At 37.5% G+C, this 19,097-nt stretch overlaps 1 protein-coding gene across 5 annotated transcripts in view; it reads right to left on the bottom strand.

The window, feature by feature from the left end:
* The window catches only part of ZFYVE28 (zinc finger FYVE-type containing 28), a 148,285-nt gene that overhangs the window by 9,797 nt on the left and 119,391 nt on the right, over positions 1-19,097 (bottom strand). For 3 of the 5 annotated variants that reach the window (XM_066996507.1, XM_048045608.2, XM_048081566.2), the window contains 3 exons: positions 5,745-5,899; positions 5,047-5,163; positions 3,915-4,019 (listed from right to left, as the gene is read on the bottom strand). In XM_066996507.1, coding sequence (XP_066852608.1) covers positions 3,915-4,019; positions 5,047-5,163; positions 5,745-5,899 — 377 coding nt within the window. The remainder of the gene's footprint in view (positions 1-3,914; positions 4,020-5,046; positions 5,164-5,744; positions 5,900-19,097) is intronic. The other 2 variants (XM_048045614.2, XM_048081573.2) reach the window with 1 other exon arrangement.

Consider the following 19,097-nt stretch of genomic DNA (forward strand, 5'->3'; position numbering starts at 1 on the left):
AGGTTAACTGAAAAGCAGTCTACTCGTATTTTCCAGTGTGAAGGTTTGCTTTAATTCGCATGTGACCCGTTCTGCCCACTCCCAGTCCCATGCAAATTCCTTGGTCAGCTTATTATCTGACTGGCTTGGGAAGCCAGAGCTTGGGAACTTCCCAGTAGCCTTCTCCCTGTGCTGGCTGGTCGGTCCCCACTGACATCGGGAGAAGAGCAGCACCCAACCTGCTTTTTTCTGAGCAGCTGTCACACGTATGTCTGTTACATACAGAACTTCATACCCACTGGCCACCTTCTGCATCATTTGATCAGGGCGTATCGGGGAAATTATATTACATTTAAAACTCAATTATGAAATTTTGTATACATTCATTTTATATTCTAGGAAACTATAAATGCATTTGCTTTACATTCGCTCTCTGAAAAAAAAGACTGCTTTTTACATCTATAAATTATAAATACATATGCTTCCTAAAAAAAAAATCCTAGAGCATTAGGAAATCAAAGATGAATATATACACCACAGGCTCATCTGGACTTTGAAAATGAAAATGCTTCTGTTTTGGAATGTCAATTAATCTGTAGTATATTGTATTTCAACCTTCAGAAGGTCACAGGATTCAACTCTTATACCCTTGCCAATGTCAGTTGGCTCATAATAAGCATTCGTATTTGTTTTATGACCCAGACCAGCTGGTGAGTTTGATATAGAGTAAGAATGAGAAATCTGACAAAAACAAGTGATTCATCTTCATAATCTGAGTAGAGGCTGGAACCTTCACGAAAATCTTACCACTATTCATTTATTTGTTTGGGTTGCTAGGCTTGCCTTTTTTTTTTTTTTTAACATTGGTTGGATGCAATCTTTGTACTTTTTGTAAGGGAGTTTTATTTGATAATTGGAAAAAGCTTTCCTGGCAGGTAGCTTGCTGGACTTTCTCAATTTGATCCATGCTTGTGTTCTGCCATGATGGCAGAAGGGAGGAGCTGCCGATGCGCTCTCATTCGCTTTAAATTGTTTTCACTTTCTGTTGAAATCATTAGGAGTGACCTGAAGTGTGGAAATGATGTAGAAAAATGGATATAATTAATTTTGGTGCAATGATGTCAACAGATTGGTGCAACAATCAACAGACTTTGTATTGAACCCATTTACAATGACAACTGCAGTGAGTTCCTGTTGGTGGCCTGTGGCCCAGCTTTAGGCTGAAGGATGAACCCATCAGACTTGCTGCAACTAATGGGGAACACCATTCATGCAGCAAAGGTTATCCTAACCAGCAAATATCTTCATCTGCATCCAAACATCACCCAGCACGATGCCAGGAGCTGTTGCTTTCAGAGCAATCTGCAAAAATGAGATAGGTGGGGAGGTGTTATAAGGTGTGGGGGGAAGGCACGTGGCTGCTGAGGTTAAAATGATGTTGTGAGTTTATGCATCATTCTGGATGCTTTAGAGACAGCAAAGGATGTATCCCATTAGCTATCACTGCATACCTCAGTGATAGGTAGTAGGAAAACATCTGTAGAGCACTACGAGCAATGACACTTTGTGACCTGTGCCTGAAGCGACGTGAGTCTGGAATGTATTGAAGAGGGGACAGGATGGCTGTTCCTACAGTTTCCACAAATTTAATGATTTGATCCACTTCAGATGCCCCTTTCTGTAAGCCCTTCTTGGTTTGTTCTGGTTTGGAAGGCAGAGCTCATCTCCACGCTCCCCAGCCCCCTCTGTGTTCTTGTGATGCCCCCTATAACAAGAGGCCTGAACTGTAAAGAGTCCAAGGAAGGGCCACCAAGGTGCCGAAGGGCCTGAAGCACCTCTGCTGTGAGGAGAAGCTGAGAGTGTTGGGGCTGTTCAGCCTGCAGAAGTAGAGGCATGGGGGGAGAGAAGTGATCTATGTGTAAAAATACCTGCAAGGAGGGTGCGAAGAGGACTCACTCAGTCCCTTTCCAGTGGTCCCAGTGCCAGGCCTTCAGGTACTGAAGGGCTTTGGAGCTCCCAGTACGTAACACCACAGATTTCTCCTTACCCCACTGCAACACAGCCAGCTGTAACATCACTTCAGCACCCAGACTGTTGCCCTCTATTTCAATAAACAGCATCCCAAGCCAGAAGCTGTGCGTCTCCAAACACAAAACCTTCCCCTCACCGATAGATGCCATGAAAAGCTGAAGAACCTTAAAAGCTGAATAACATGCCACAGAAATGAACTGACTTTGCTTTGACAAAATGTACGTTCTCTGTGAGAAGGTTATTCAGCATCCTGCAGCTCAGCAGAACTTGCTTTCAAGTTCTGGAAGTCACATTTACTGACACCATCAGGCATCGATTCAAAACAAAAGAATATGAACTGAAATGGTAGGGAGTGAATCATCTCTTGCATTTGTTTCCACTACAGCCTGTATACGGTAGATATTTTGCTTAAAGATTTGTTCTTCACTGCGCCTTCTGTCACATTCTGAATTATGGCACAATAGAAAAATCAATTAAAATTATTCTGAATAGTTCTTTATCTGCCCCCAAATCATCTTCCTCCAGAAGAGATAATTTTTCTACAGTACATTACACGTAAATTAGGCCTGCTGTTCTAAATGAATAGATTAAATTCAAAATCTTTTAGCCTGCAGCTTTAGAAGAAGGGTTAGCAACCAATCCTTGAGTTTTCTATAAGCACAAAACAACTTATTTCTCTAAAATCTTATCTTTAAGAGGGTTGTGTGTTTTTTTTTCCCCCTGTGATCTCTGATCTTTATTACAAGAGACATGAACTAACATTTCTTGTCTGTTGCTCATCCCCTTCTGCATACAAGCTGAGATGTACGTTGCTCATCACTCACTTAACATCCTGGATTCAAAATGAGACTGGCAGAACTCTGGTGTAGATAGACAAATTGACAACAACAGAAAAAAGTTTTAGAGCACAGCAAAATTACTGCCCACCTGAAATTCAGGGAAAATAAGGTACAATTTCTCAGTCTAGTATTTCTCACCTGACCAGGGACCCTGACCAGAGACAACGCCTCTCCAATAACTGAGCTCCTGGTGTGAAGAAATCACCATCCAGCCCTCAAGATCAAAGCCGACAGCTTTCCTGTTTGCTGCATCTCATACAGCTATTTCTCTACTCTTATTCTTTGACTGCAAGTGCAAAGATTTCTTTTAATCCATTTTTTATACATTGTTTACTATACTAGGGCTACAGTCCATAACCGACTCCTAAGCATTCCTGTAGCTCAGATTTAAAACCAAAGCAAAAAATTTCTGAGCTCTCAGGATGACTGAATCTTGACCCACACTTTGAGACTTACACGTGCACTTCTCTTCACTCTTTCCGTACATTCAGTGAGATTTAAGTACCCTCAGTACACTCACTAGAAATATCTTTTCCATACTTTGAGGTAATATGGTGAAGCATACGAAAATAATAACCGTAGTATTTTGATCATTTCCCTCAGAGACAGATGTGTAGAAAATATGAAAGCTACTTCTACTGGGGAAAAAAGTAGCACCTCCACATATAGCTAAGGATATAAAAGATCTCTAGATTTGGTTTTAGATGACCTTACTTACGGCATCACATCATACGCAACCATCTGAGACTTGTCACATATAATGTCATGTGCTATATTAAAGCCTTTTCTATACAGAACCTTTCTCCACTAATACAAATGCATTCATACTGGGTATGACAATTTGCAGATCACAGAGTTTCATGAGGATGTTAGAAGAAGTTCTGAAAGAAATATATATGCTCAGTTTATCACCTTTGTTTCTAAGACATATGACAATATTTTATATTCATTTTCCAGAGCCAAACTTTAAAAGAGTAGGTTTTTATTCCATTTTAATGTGTTTTTGTTTTTTGTTTTTAAAAACAACAGTATTGTCTCATTTTATTCTCAGAAAAAAGAAAGTACCTTCAAAGTCCCCATCTCTGGCTTTTGCTGCAAGTTCTGAGGATGATATACTTTCTTGACATAAAGCACAGTCTTCCAATGCTGCGTTCCTTAAACCCTGATTAACTGTAAAACAAACCAAAAAGTACTTGAATTCATATTTTTCCAATTTGTACTCAAAATATTCACGTTAGGACTTCCAGGATTATATTACAGGAGCATCTATATGTACCTTCTTATACTTCTTCTTTTTTATTCAACCTGACACAGCAATTTAAAAATCTCCTGGATTCTTCTTTGAAATGACAACAGAAATGAAAGATGCTGTAATAACAGGATATACAGTTCTTGCACTTCCACCAGTTTAGCTGCATCCTATATTTTATTTCACAGTTTTTAACCTGGATCTTTTACAAAGAAATAGATGATGAAAACAACCAGAGATTCCCTAGGTGTATTGCACACATCAAATCACATAAAGAGAAGCATCATCCCAAGTGTCCCTGACTTTCATTCACTTACTTAGTTTATGCTTACATTTCTCAACATGTTTTCTTTTTTTAGGTTATAGCTCATCCAGTGGAAATTATTCCAACTAAGTATTGTTGTGTACAAAACATTTTGTAGTGATAATTCTTTACAGCTTCAATTTCTTCATTATTCTTCTTTGAATGTTGAATCTCATAGCCTACTCTTTTTACATAGCTATTTAAATTCCAGGAGGAAAAAAAAAAAAGACATCTGTCTTGCTAAACTAAAATGTGACCATTGTAATACAGTACCAGGAAAAATTAAAATTAAAAATAAATACACAAATAAAAAACCTGAAGTCTAAACACTTCATATAGGCTATGCACACTGTTCTGTTGCACCCAGGAATATGGGCAAGAGCAGATGCACTCTGAAGGCTTTACGTCTTGCAACGTTTGCCTTGAGACATACTCCTATATACGTGTAATTTCAGTGACTTCATCCTGTTTACAGTCCATTTCCATGACTTTTTTTTTTTTTAAACATAGCTCAAATCACTGTACAGTGTGTCCTGTCAAAAGCTAGCAAAGTTTTAAGAAAATTCTTGTCAAATAGTTCATAGATCCACATGGGGTTACCAGCAGAAATTCAGTATAGAAAAAAAATATTTTAATCTCTTCACCTTTCTTTTGCTTTTCCTTGTCTTCTGTTTCGGGTTTGGTTGCCATAACTTCAAACAAGGTCTTTAAGATACTTCTTAGATCACTAGCATAATTTGTCTGCAGCTGGTCAGCAACACCTATGAGTTTGAGACAACAGATAAATCATTACTAGAGTATTATACCTCCCTTATTTAAATTTGTATGTTGCTCCCAGTAATGGCTTGGTGTACATTTTTGAAGGTTCACTAGCTCATGTCAGTAATAAAAACAGATACATTAATTAAAATAATTTTCCATGATGACCAAGCCATGTCCTGGCCTTTATGTTGACTTCAATTTGATAAACAACTCCCTTGTCCTTTTGGTAGAAAACACTGGGAGATTCCTTTTGCATCAAAATACAACAGCTGCATCAAATGTCTTCCCTAGAAGGCACAGGGCATCACCAAGAAAAAGGAAGCACTATGAAAGCAAACCCTTTGCGTGCCCAAACTCTTCATCATTTGAGGTCTCAGATGTCTGTGTCTCTGACTGTTTACACTGGTCACCATTAGGTAACAGGTCTATCTAGACCAATCTGCAACTTACGCTCCAAGATACAGTCTTCTCGCCATTTCATCACTAGTCCGTTCTACCATATATTTATACACATTTAAAAAAAAAAAAAAAAAGACCATTTTTCACATTCAAAACAAAGGAACAAAGGAAACTCACATACCTGAGATACAGACAAAAAGGCGGTGAATAAGATCATTACTGCCATGAAATCTGGATCTGATCTTTTCTCGGGTGGCAATTTTAGCAGCCTGCAAAGCAAGCTGAATTTCTTCCTGATCAATGTCATCGGATGAACAAGAACTCGTCATTAAACTGCTGTTGGAGAAAAAAACATAATGAAGAAAAGTAATGTAAGTCTGCATTCATTTGTTCAGGATGTTCAGAAAATCCTAAAGGATTTATTATTCAGGCAATACTCTACAGCAAACCAGAACTAATTGCTGTAAATTCTTGTTGAAGGTAATCAACATGCAATCAATCACCATCATGTTTGATTTTCACTCTGTGGCATAGTTACAAAAAACTTTTAAGCAGAAAATCATTTGTCTGTATTTTATTGTATTTCCCTTAGCTATTTCAAAATGCTGTGCCATTTTTCACATTAACTCCCACTCAAAGCTGTGTCCTAAGACCATAACTCCACAAGAAATGCAAGAGCGGAATATCAGCCTAAAATACGAAGGTCAGTTCTGAAGTCACCTTAGAAATTTATTAATGTGGAAGTAAATTTGAAAAAAGAATTTCTGAATTATGCTGCCTTAAAAGAGTGAGAATAGAATCCAAATATAACCTTACATAAAAAATGTAAAGGATGATAAAACATAATTTAGGCAGTAAAGAGGAAGATTAGTCCCCTTATATACCTAACTGTAAAAATTACTGAAATGTCAAACTATTGCAAAAGAGTGGCTCATCAACTCCAAAGAGATTAAAATGTGTCTCTAAATGTCTACTAGAGCCTTAACCCTTTTTTTTTCTTAAAAAGGGATGCATGGTTGCTAGCCATTTCCACCACTACCACCTTTATGGAAAGGAAGCTGGAACAACCTGCAGGAAGCTCTGGCAGGAATCCAGCTTCTTTAAATATCCAGAATTATCTAAATCACTTGTAAAGTAAAATGCATTTAAATAAGGAAATACTTAAAGGAAAATGCTACATTGCATTTTGCCAATGAAAAAACCCTAAATGGCAGTATAGGACAGGATGCAACTATGTAAGGATTCACTGTGTTGATTGGAAGCTACTATGTAAAAAAAAATATATGTATAATCTATGTATATTATTGACTGCATAAATAGCAAACACAAGGAAGGATGTAATTTTTAATGCATTTTGAGTTCAACCTGTTTTTATTAGATGCTGAAGTATTCACCAAGCTGCAGATCCAACCCTTATGACAGCATGCACACTTATTGCAGGATAAGACACATAGGTAACATTTACAGAAATTATACAAAAATAATCATAAACAAAAATTTACAGGATATTGTTTTGAAATTCTATCTGTGAGCTGTACAGGTAATCCTTAAAACATAGAAAAGGATTTATTATGCCATACAGTTTTAAAAGCCCTAGTAAAAACAGAACTGAAAATACATAAATACTAGAGATTAGTTATTGACTGAAATATCAATGGAAAATGTGTGGTGCAAGTACCTTAGCTGGCTTCTCATTTTTTCAAATACAGAGTAAAGAGTATACTTACAAGAAACCCACTTCTGTTCATGTCTCTATTGCTATTAACAAAAGCAAAGTTCTGTTAAAAGATGTTAGTTTTATGCTTACAGTTCCCTCAGCAGCATGAGCGACTTTGTCCAAATAAAAGGTTTTCTGTCTGCCTCTTAACACGGCCAAATAAGGTCTACCTTTTCTCTCATTTTAAGAAGAATCAATCTTACGAATACATATTTGCAATATAAATTGCTCTCCAAGGCAAGCACAGAGCTCATGACAGAAAGAAATGCAGTCCATGTATAATATAAAATCTCAACAGAATGATGTCCTGGCAAGTCCCAAACTAAGCAAAAACCTAAGTGCAGGGCACAGACGGGGTGATAAGGATGGCTCCCTTCCCTCAAGTCACAGCTGAAGAAATATTTCCAAGGTGTTAAGTGGACAGAGAACTGCAAAGAGTGCCTTCTAAGAAAAAAATAAAAATTTAGTCCTTTCCCATTTTGCAGACAGGAAGAAAGGCTCATTCCACAACTCTGACCAAGTTCTGACCAATTGCAATAATAATGTTTGCCTTTCTAAGTCACCTCCTACTATATATACAAGGATTGTGGTTTCATCGACTTCTGTTCCAGACTATTCAGTGGAAGATTTTGTGGTGTGTCATTAAGCCTGGTCATGTCCCACCACAAGACTTGGTGGTTTTGTCCTAAAAAGCCCTACAGTACAGAGCAGATAGGAATTGCTGCAGCACTGTGTGGTGAAGGTCAGCACATACACATACTCGCATTTACAACATACTTTCATATGTACAGAGAGCCAGACATGAAGTACAATATCCGTACAAAAGAGATCCAGAAAAATGGGTATTTTCATTGCCTGTGCCACTGCAAAGAGAAAAGTGAGCATTCCAGAATAATTTAAAACTGGACCTAAGCATCACTGCAGAGCTGGAAAGAAACAATTACTCTTTTACCAACAGGACCCAGTCAGATCTGGACATAAATTACTCTTAGAGAGGGCTTAATAACCATCTGTTCTTTATTTGAAAACACGTCTTACTCTTAAAGGATGTAGTCAGCAAATATTGTAGAGGTAGTCAGAAACACTGGAAGAACAGAAACATAACAATTAATTCAGATAAACAGCTTTTCTTGTAACTGGGTATCCTAAACCGCAGTGATTGTATCTATGCAAATGTTAAAGATCCTCTTGATTTTTAAATTGATAATTTAGAAAACAAACCCGAATTTTGATCTACAGAGTTTGACTTACCTTTTGTCCAAATTATTCTTTCAGAGAAGTTATTTTTATAGTTCTAAGAGGAATACCATTCCTACTGGGCTTATCTAACATGCATAATTTGGATAAAGACTCTCAGCTGATACCAGGTGTGTAGGAAGCATTTCATTAACGTCACACCATACTCAGATTTGGAATGTTACACTGCCGATACCTCCAGAATTGAGTTTCACTGCAGAATATGAAGAACCATACTTAAGCTCTGAGTAGCTAGAGACATAATGTCTTTTTTCACCTTCTTGGTTGAAGGGAACCCCGTGTTAACCAAGGAATTAGGCTATGAAGAGATAAAGTAGGCATGGAATTCCCCCTTGTGAAATCTTTATCATACAAACAATGCTTATCATGTACTTATTTTTCATAGTGAGAACATTGCAAAGTTAACACATCTGAAGGTGAATGTGAAGAAAGAAGATGTTATGTCAAAGGACTGATTCCAAACAGTAGACTTGCTTATATGTTTAAAGGAACAGGCAGAACAAATTAGCTTTTTACCTGACTCGACTAGCATTTCCATAACAATTTTAAAATGACTCTCCATTTATCATGAAGGAAGAGCAGCGAGACTCTTTCAGCACATTGCAATCGTATCTCAGAACAGCTGCCTGATCTCAAAGCTTGACTGTGAAATTTAGTCAAATACGTACAAGCAAACAAAACCCAACAATGGTGCACAATGTCATCTTTCACCTGTGGAACCAATCTGCTTTACAGCTCTCAATTCCAAAATTTACCTATGAGCCAGGTTAAGCAGTAGAGTCCACACAAAGGAAAATGGGGCTGTGGAACAAACAGAAAAGGTTATGACTGACCAAAAGGTTATATAACTAAAGGTTATATCAGAAGGGGCTAATTGCTTTAGGTAACCATCTGTGATACCGCAGGCCTTGTGCTGAATTTGCTGGGCATTGACACTCATCCAAAAACACTAAAAGCAGCAGAGTCTAAAACTGAGAAACCAAAACCAACAAGACTCAAAGCTAGTCCAAATTTATTATTTTATATTTGTGCTCAAAAAATAGTCAGTGGCAATATAAATCTGTAACTATTCATAGATGTTTCCTTTCAAATTTAGTAGTATTCTGTATTGTATTCACTAAACCTAAAATCTGCTCTGTATTGAATGCAGAATGTACACGAGTCTCTCAAAAAATTCCCCATTACTCACAAACATAAACCTTCAGAGTATCTTAAGTACCCATTACATATACAGTAGAGGCAGATAAAAAGAATTTGAAAGCTCACTGCATAAGATATAATGAATATAAAGAAATCAACTGTATTATCCTGTTCTCAAAATAATAAACCTTTAAAATAACTTTGTTGAAGAAGCCTCAGATCAAAAGCACCAGGTGGTCACTCCTTGCAAAGGAGAAAATATTCAATGTATTTTTCTACTCCAAACAGCGCAATTATGTCAGCCATTTTAAAAGGAAAGTAAAATCATCCTCTGTTTCTGATCTCACGCAAGGCTTTTAGTTACAACTAATTTTCAGGTGCAGATTTCAAAAGACTGTCAGCGATGCCTTCAAATCAAGAGGGATCAAATTCCAGCAAGACAAACTCATCGCAACTGAAAGTGTAAAACACTAATTCTAAGAGCAACACTACAAATGTTTACTTGAAAAGCGTTAAACACGCATTTCAGTGACTCTCCTTACTGCATTCGTTACACAAATACCCATGCCATCAGCTGCTCCTAGTCACTTGCCCTGGAAACCTCCATCAAACTACACAAGCAGAGGCTGAAGTAGCATGCAATATACTTGCAGAGAAACTTGAAGAGAATACTTTCCTCTTATACTGTAAATTCAAAGCTTGTGAATCCACTTTATAGTGAATTCAAAATACCTGCATTAAATAGTCCTATTGTGATGCAGAGGTTTAGGCACTTTGCAAAATCAGAGTAATGCATTTTGAGGCAAAATCCCTCAGGTAGGATTCCTCCTACAGTCAGGAACACTTTGCAGAAGGTTTTCATATATACCCCACACACAAACAATTTCACACGTCCCTATTTACATAAAAGGACATCACAACTATAATCATGCTGAAAGCTTCTACAAAGGGACAATGGTCAATTCCAGAGTATCGATTACAGTTCATTAAACAAATTGATGAGAGACTGCCCCCAAAGAATAAAACAGCGCGGTTCCTTTGACTCAAATGACACCAATCCACTTGCACTACTTGGCCTAAACAAATCTGTCATCTCCACTGCTCAAAATGCCACACTTTATCAATATTTTCTGAATGCAGAGCTATACTGTGTGCTTGAATTTCCCTATATGTATGTTTTAAATACGCTGTTCTTAAACACTTGTATGCTATTTCCTCAAAAATATTACATTTTGATTCATACATAATTTAGCACAACGCCCTTCTTGTGCTCTGTGAGCAATATCAGCAACACACACTTCTTATCCAATCTACGATATTTAAGCTTTTTTCTCTCACGTGAATTTTTTGATACTTTAAGTAAAAAACTTTTTTTTTTTTTTTTCAGGCAAGTCTGTAATTGTCTGAAGAGGGTTTCCAAAACTACTTTGGTAACCGGTGCATTTATCCCACTGATACTTGCGTGGGCTGTAACTGGAAACCCCACCACCGAGCTGTCAGTCAGGTCTCTCCTAAGTTATTACAAGTGCCTCAAGGCTGCAGTCAGCTCCGGGCTCCATTCTGCAGAAAGAACTGCTCCAAAGGCCATCTAAAGGATCAGACAATGGTTGCAGAAAGGCAAAGGTTGTATACATGAGGAATGACAAGAGGGAAATGATAGGGGTTTGAATGAGAGAAGCATGACTCCATGTAAGTAAGAAAAAAATTACTAGTTCCTATCCTGCCTTTTGCAGTGCTTCTGGCATTTCTTTTCTGGTTATCTCACAAAAAGATACAATAAACAGCAGGTTACAACCTTTTTGTTTCTAATAAGTACTAGTTTTAATATGGTTTGGAGGAAAACTACAATGAGATTAATGGCTTCTTACAATTATTTTAAGTGAAGGGGGTGGGCTACACATCCAATTTTAGAGTCATTTAAACCAAATCCAGAACTTGTCTTATTATTTGGGTAATAGCATATGGTTATTTAGCAAAGGACTATATTTTAATAAATGATCCCAGAAGCTACATTTAAAGCAGACTAAAAAAGCTTTAATTCAAAACTTTATTTCTTGACTTCCTAACCTTACTCTTTTATTAAGTCAAGAGGCTTTTTGTGTGCAATCTCTTATGTATTTTCTCTCTATTTTAAGAAAAAAAGGCTAAAGAGGATAAAAGAAAGCCCTTAAAATGTTCCAAAGGCTTCAAAACTTTATTGTCTTGAGAAACAAATAATAGAACTGCATGCAAACCCCTCTAGCAGCAACTTAGCTAGGCACCACCAGAAGAAGCGGACTGCACTACAGCCTTATCGCATGTACCATCCATGCCCAGCCCCATATATCTAGGACACGTGCTAGAAGCCCCATCTGCTGTCAGCCTTTTGAACTCCACTGTAGGGGAATTATCTTTTCATCACTGTAAGATGTGTAGAAGCCCCTTCCAAGCGTTGTTTTCTTCAGCTGAAGTGGGCAGACTAAAATAAATAAATTGCCAAGTGGGACGAACCATGGGTCTTAAGTGTTATCTTCAGCCAGGAAAAATCCCTCAGCATTCCCTCCTCAGCATGCTGAGTTTGAAGTCAACAAGGACAACCTCTGCTCCACACTCTGGCAGCTTCTGCAGCTGCCCACTCCATTGGAGAAATATCTTGAATCCTTCCTCAGTTCCTGAAACTGCAGGGCATTCCTGTTGTACCTACCATGCTGGACATCTGAAAAAACACAACTGCTGAAGCACCATGTTGCTAAGTAGATCCACCATAAGAAACTCTAGCTAGACAACTGCCTTATTCAAACTCAATACCATCCTAGCCTGGGTTTTCAGAAGAATGCAAGGATACTGTATTCCAAGCGGGGACTAAAAGGAATGACATTGCCAGCCCAGAAGGTATTGTCTTTGACAATGCTCTCTCCCAAAGAACATTGTTCTTTATGGATAAAATTGTTCATTATGGATAAAATGTATATAAGAGTGAATATGAACAAATAGAGCATTAGTAATCAACAGGGCTGCCTTCTTACTATCAAATTTAGTATCAGGTACTTGCAAGGTACCATTTTTTACTGGTTTTCTTAAAAACTTAAATCAAGAAGGGATAAGACCTGCAAGATAAGACATTGTAAAATTCAACAAAAACTAGAACTGAAAAAGTAAGAAGTTAGAATTGCTTAGGTTCTACTAGGATTTTCCCAATTCCACCATGATGTTTTTCCTAACACTTCCCTATAATCAAACATGCATTTAAAGCTCTAAAGCATTCACTCACATTGCAAAAGAACAAACAGTATGAGATTAGAGCACAGAAATACTTAAACTTTAAAAATAATCCTGAAATGCAAAAACTGAAAGTGAAAAGCAGAAATGGTTAAGCACTTATGTAGAAATGATATGTAATACCAGCTCCGGTATCTAACATGATAATAGAAATGCATCAGTCCCAGAACTTGACACAGGATATATTGAACCTGGATACCCGATGCTGGATACAAATACTTCCAAGGGCAAAGAAAGGCATTTCATACAGCTCTTCTGCAGTGTCCCCTGTGATATGCAAGCAACTATACTGTATGGCTTAATAAAAAGTGAATTAATTTAGCATCCAGCTCCAGTAGATGCTCTCTTGAGTTGCAACTGCTGTGTGTGGCAGACACAGAGATGAAGAAGAGGCACCGTGAAACATCTTCCAGCACGAGGAACTCTGAGAGATAGGGAAGCTTATTAGCACCGGGTTTTCATATCACCTCCATCGGTTCCCTCAAAAAATAATATAAAGCTACCAGCTGAAGCATTAAAGCATCCTAGCATCTAGGAGAATCCCACAGGAATTCTGTATCCAGCCGTGGGAGTCAAAGCTGAGGAAAGCTAATTCAAGTATTTTGAGCCTTAAAATCTTAATTAGAAAAGAAAGCTCTCTCTTAATTTTTCAACTTCAATACTGCTGTATGAGGAAATCCCGTTTTTTCTTGCAATATAAATTGTGGTTTTACAACATACCTTGATTTAGGCATTGCCAAAGAACCTGCAAACCTGCAGTTACTATAGTGATTTTAGTTAATTACACATAATCTCAAAACTCCCAAACATGTTATTTAAGTTCGGGGGTTTTAAAAAGAAAAAAGATCTGTCAAATAAAATGTAATTTCTGAGAGCCAATAATTCTTGTTCTATTAGCAGCACAGGGAACACCAAGTGATATTCAACAACAGATTTTACACATCATTAAAATGAACATAAGTTAAATGTGGCCAAATTACTAAAAATGAAAATTACAAGCAAGCTATGTAGAAACACAAATACTAACCCATTAGGATTGCTTTGTGTCAGTCTCCAGCCAAATATGCCACCTGGATTACAGCCACACAATGGCAAATTCTGGGGTGTCTAGCAATTCTGCTAGAAGAGACTCTTTGCCTCTGCCACTGAAGCAAGTTAGCTTAAAATATTGCCCTATTTCACTTCATTTACACAGAAAGTAACAGATTTTATATTTAATTGACTTTGACCATATTGGGCATTTTAACATCTCTAAAACATTAGCTTTCCATTTTAATAGGAAAGACCAAAAAAAACAAAACAACTCAACTGCATTTTCACCCTCCCGCTGCAAAAAGCACTTGTTAACAAGTAGTTGACACAAGATGCCTGGGTTATTCCTCGAGAAAATAAAACCTGCATCAGCTACTTGTTACTCACTACAAAGATACGCATATAATCTACCTAGAAATACCTTGAGGAATTTCCTGTAAAAGGGAACACTAAGCTTCAAAAATGCTGCACTATTTGGAGATTTAATTTTTGTCTTGCAGAGCGAAGAACAAGATGGCACGGAACACATCAAGAAGGATCCTGGCGGTGAGAAACCGGAGACATCTGCTGCAGTCACATATGTCTCGCTGACTAAAATCCTAAGCAAAAGCTGACAGACCTCATCAGTAATGACTGTTTTGTTTTGCTGCTACTGCTCAGCTGGTTGGTGGGGCAAGGGATTTAGCTGCAAAGCAAGAAGAGTCCACACGGCAGCCTGTTTATGATTGTATTAATATGCATATTAATTGCCCTCACACTGCTTGAGTGGCAGAGCTGTACAAAACAGCACAGACTCGCAATGCCTAAAACATACAGAGACAATTTGGGGTTTAAAACCATTAGGAAGGAATGGCACCTGTTTCAGGAGTCATCCGAATTTTCTCAAGGTATAAAAACCCCTATAGAAATCCTCCAGCTCTTCCCAATGAGCTCTTCATTTCCGTGACTCCAGTACCGTACGTGTACAGCGATTATCACCAGCCTTTTTCCAGTTACAAGCCGTTTCTCCATGAAGAGGAGTTTTATGGAAAAAGCGGGAAGGAAAAATCTACAGCAATGTGCTGCTCAAACCAAAAAATAACAGCACCGAATATTAATGCTGAATCAATCTGTTATTTTGCATAGATTGAACAAATGTGATGATGAAACTGCAAGAGGGGTGATTTGGAGAGAGAGATGGTCGGGTTGACTGTGACACATCAACTGAAATAGATCGCTAGCACATCTCTTGTGCCCCACACTACCAGCTACTTGATCCCCAGGAGCAGTTGTGATGTCTGTTAAAACTTGTGGGCAAGCAATCCGCACTGTAGCTTTATAGGACAGAGCAATGGATAACTCTGAACCATGAGATGAAAGAACTGAATTCTCCTAGTTTAATTAAAAGTCCTGCCGAACAACTAAGTTACCTTGCCTTCTCACATCCCCTCCGAGGTCTGACTTCTGCTGACGAAAAGCCCAGTGAAGCACCTGGGTTTGTAAGGCACCATCCATCCACAGGAGCTGACAGGCAAGGCAGCTTCAAACAGGCTCTGGCAAAACCCCCTCTAGTTTTGAAGCAGTAATCAAAATTTCATCCTTCTCGTTTATATACTGCGATAACCTTCCCCACTTTGTTTCACACGTGTGTGTGTTTGTTCTAACAGGGCCATACTCAGCATATGCCATACAGTAAGAGATATCCTTCAAGGACATGCAGAGAGCTTGGGCTCAGCCCACACACACGCGGATAGCGATATTCTAACCAAGAGCCCAATAAACATCCCGCTCTAATTTCTGGCTGCTTTGGCGTCAGTCACATTGCACTTCAGATTCAAACTCCAACAAGGCTCGAAATCAACTAATTGTCCCTACCTTGTTTTGCTTCCGTCTCACTTTTTTTTCCCTCACCATTCCCAAAACAATGTTTTTGTGGCCATTTTCTACCTCCAGTCTTTCAAAGAACTTGAGTTCATTCTTGGCTTTAAGCTTATCAAGTCATCTCATTCAGTTAGCATATGAATAGCCTTCTCTTCGGTTTCCACTCAAATTAATGGCTCCCTCAGGATCTTGCCCGTTAATTTTAATGCACGTTGAAAGCTTACAAACAAATTTCTGCAAACAGTTTATTTTTAAAAGCCACTGACTTTACTGCTTCTGACAACGAAATGGACAAGCTTCCAGCATTGTACTTTATTAGCTGCCTATTTACAATTCAGTAAGCTATAGTTACATTAAAAATTGCTCTAAAAATTACATTTATGAAACAGATACCAGTGAAAAAAGGAAAAGCTGGATGCATTGTTTCCTGGAGCTAATATAAACAATAGACCAATTGCCACTTCCCTGCTGTAGCTACAAACATCTCATTTTCAATTAAGTCAGCAGTATTAGTCCACATTCACATTGATGTAATACAGAAATTATGCAAACACATGCAGGTCTGCATAAAACCCACAGTTTCTCTGAAACCTTTGGAAAGACGAGGAATATATTGACTCTTCACTGAGAAAGTTGACTACTGATATGGGCACCTCAAGTCCGGATACTGCTTAATGAACATTTTGCAAAAAATCTGCTTCTGTACTGGATGAAAGTTTAACTTCTTCACCATCAGATCTCTGAGGCTAGAAGAAGGAACCTTCTACAAAGATCTGCCACCAATGAAATTGAACTTTCTTTAGCAAAACCATTTCAGGGAACCTCTGTACCCCTTTCATCCCATATATGTATGTGTATATATAAATATACACACACTATATATAGATTTTGTACTTCAATTTGTGCTCTAGAAACCTTCAAGCAAATATTTTTTCAAATTACTGCATCAGCACAATCAGTAATCAAAGCATACAATCACAGTTCCGATATAAGCCTGAAAATCTCTGGCCCAGATGCATTTCAAGAAAATACACACTTAACTGAGGATTCTGCTTTTTCTCCATTGACTAAACATGGAACCTTCAGCAACAAAACTTTTAAATAAGGTGTATCAGTTTGGTGCCTCAAGTTAAATGGGATGAATGTCGCTCAGAAAAATTATACACCACTGGTTGAGGATGGGGAAGTCTGTCACATGGGAAAGTAAATCACATGCTGATTTGTATGAGCCTTCTTTACAGGATCCTGACTGGATCCCATGGTCTTCACCAGCTTTTTCTTCCCAGCTGAAAATAAAAAGGCACGCAATGACCCCTGGGTCTAACTGTGCTCTGTGATGCAAGGAGTAAGAATTTTCTCCCTTAGTTCTTCATTTGGAAAACAGTAAATGTATAGATACATGTAATTCCATATATATTATACTTCATTGTTTCAAATCCATTACAGCTACGCTGTTTAATATTCTAGTAGTTCATTCAACACTATATGCTAAGCTGTTTTTGTTACTGGAGCTGAACTGTTTGAAGGTGGTCAGCTATTTCCAAAAGACACCGCAATCTGACAACAAGGCTTTCAGTCTCAACATTGCTTACCTACTTTAACCTACGGTGATTATAATAGCACAGAGAAATTGTTTATGATATGTGGGAAGTGGAAAGGCCAAATAAATACATTTTATGAATTCTGTGTTTAGCTAATTAATTTTCAGACAAAATTGAAAGTGTTACATTTCAGTTTCTAATTGTTAAGATTACAAGTGAAAACAGCAAGGAATTAAAGACATAGTAAAATGGCATATTTCAGAGGAAAAAGAAAAAAATATTTTAGGTATTGTTTTGGATATGCACATGACATCGGGAAGAACTTAGTTACTTCAGAAAATAACATTTTGTAGAGATGGTCTTTGCAAAGAACATTCTTGTTGCAGTAGACAAATGATGTAACTTAATATAATACAAGTAGATGTGCCGAATATTTCTTTTCTATGCATGCACATCTAGGAACGTGCTTCTCTGAAGTAGTCAGACTTCTGACCTTTTTTTTTTTTTTTCAAACTAAGCTGTGTAAGTATTTGAAAAGGGGAAATTTATACCAGTATAGTCAAGCAGGCAGTTACTATTTTATTGGACCATCAACTACAATAGCTACATGGATAAGATACAGAAAAATAGGTAACTTGAATTCCTGGATGACACCCAAGGATGATACAATGCTGTAATTCAGTGGACAAAAGCCTAAATACACATGCACAAAATTGCCTTATAAACTGAGCCTCAGAAAAATAAAATTGAAAAAAAGGGAATAGACAGATTTAACTACCTAGGCATCAAGATATTTAAATACAGTGACAAGCAAAATACTGATATATGAAGGCAGTACATTAAGGTCTCGAAAAAAGGTGGCACATCTAATGAAAACTTATTTATTCTGCTTCAGTTATGCCTAAAGAATAACAGAGGTTACTTCTGCTATCCATTCAGACAGCTCTGTGTGGGACAGTCTCTTCCACGTTACAGTATTTAGCAGAGGGCAACTGAATGCTGGTAAATTGAATTTTGTTTGAAGCATAGTTAAAAGTGTATTTCAAAATTTAAAACATGAAAACCAGTTCTAGTTGCATCTTCCTTTCCTTATTTGCCTTTTTAAAATATGGAAATCATAAAAAAAATGAGATTGATTGTGGGCACATCCTAAAAAATACTTTTTATGTAATATTTCCTTTATCACTATAGGAAAAGGCCTTTTACCCTCTTTCTTTCCCCCAACCTAGACAAAATTTGGTATTCCTGGAGTTAAAATTAAAAGTGCTTCATAGAGATATATGGATGAAAAAGGCAGGGAAAGAAGCAATGGAAAATCTACCTTGACTGATACTGTGGTATCTTTCTACCTGTACCAGAGTAATAACATTATTGCATAGAACATATGCAACACATGACATACATGTATGTTGGGCAAGCCTTGAAAAAAGCTAAAGAACTCAGGTTTCTGTTTTAGTAAGATTTTTTTTCCCCATACCTTTATTCCTCTGTTACTCACACTAGGTGCTCTGCACAAAACAAACCGACTAAGTTAAAACCTTCACATGCAGGCTCAGATGATGAGAATATAAACCAGTATTCTTAACAACTTTGGCAAAAAAAAAAAAAACCTTTGGAAATTAAGTTATTGTTAAGTGGCATGCTGCCCTCATTTTAACTACACAAAATGAATTGGAAAAAAAACATGCTTTCTAGAAAGGCAAAACCTAGCTAAGACAAATATTCAGTA

Source organism: Anser cygnoides, chromosome 4, assembly GCF_040182565.1.
Source record: "Anser cygnoides isolate HZ-2024a breed goose chromosome 4, Taihu_goose_T2T_genome, whole genome shotgun sequence".
Classification (NCBI taxonomy): Eukaryota; Metazoa; Chordata; class Aves; order Anseriformes; family Anatidae; genus Anser; species Anser cygnoides.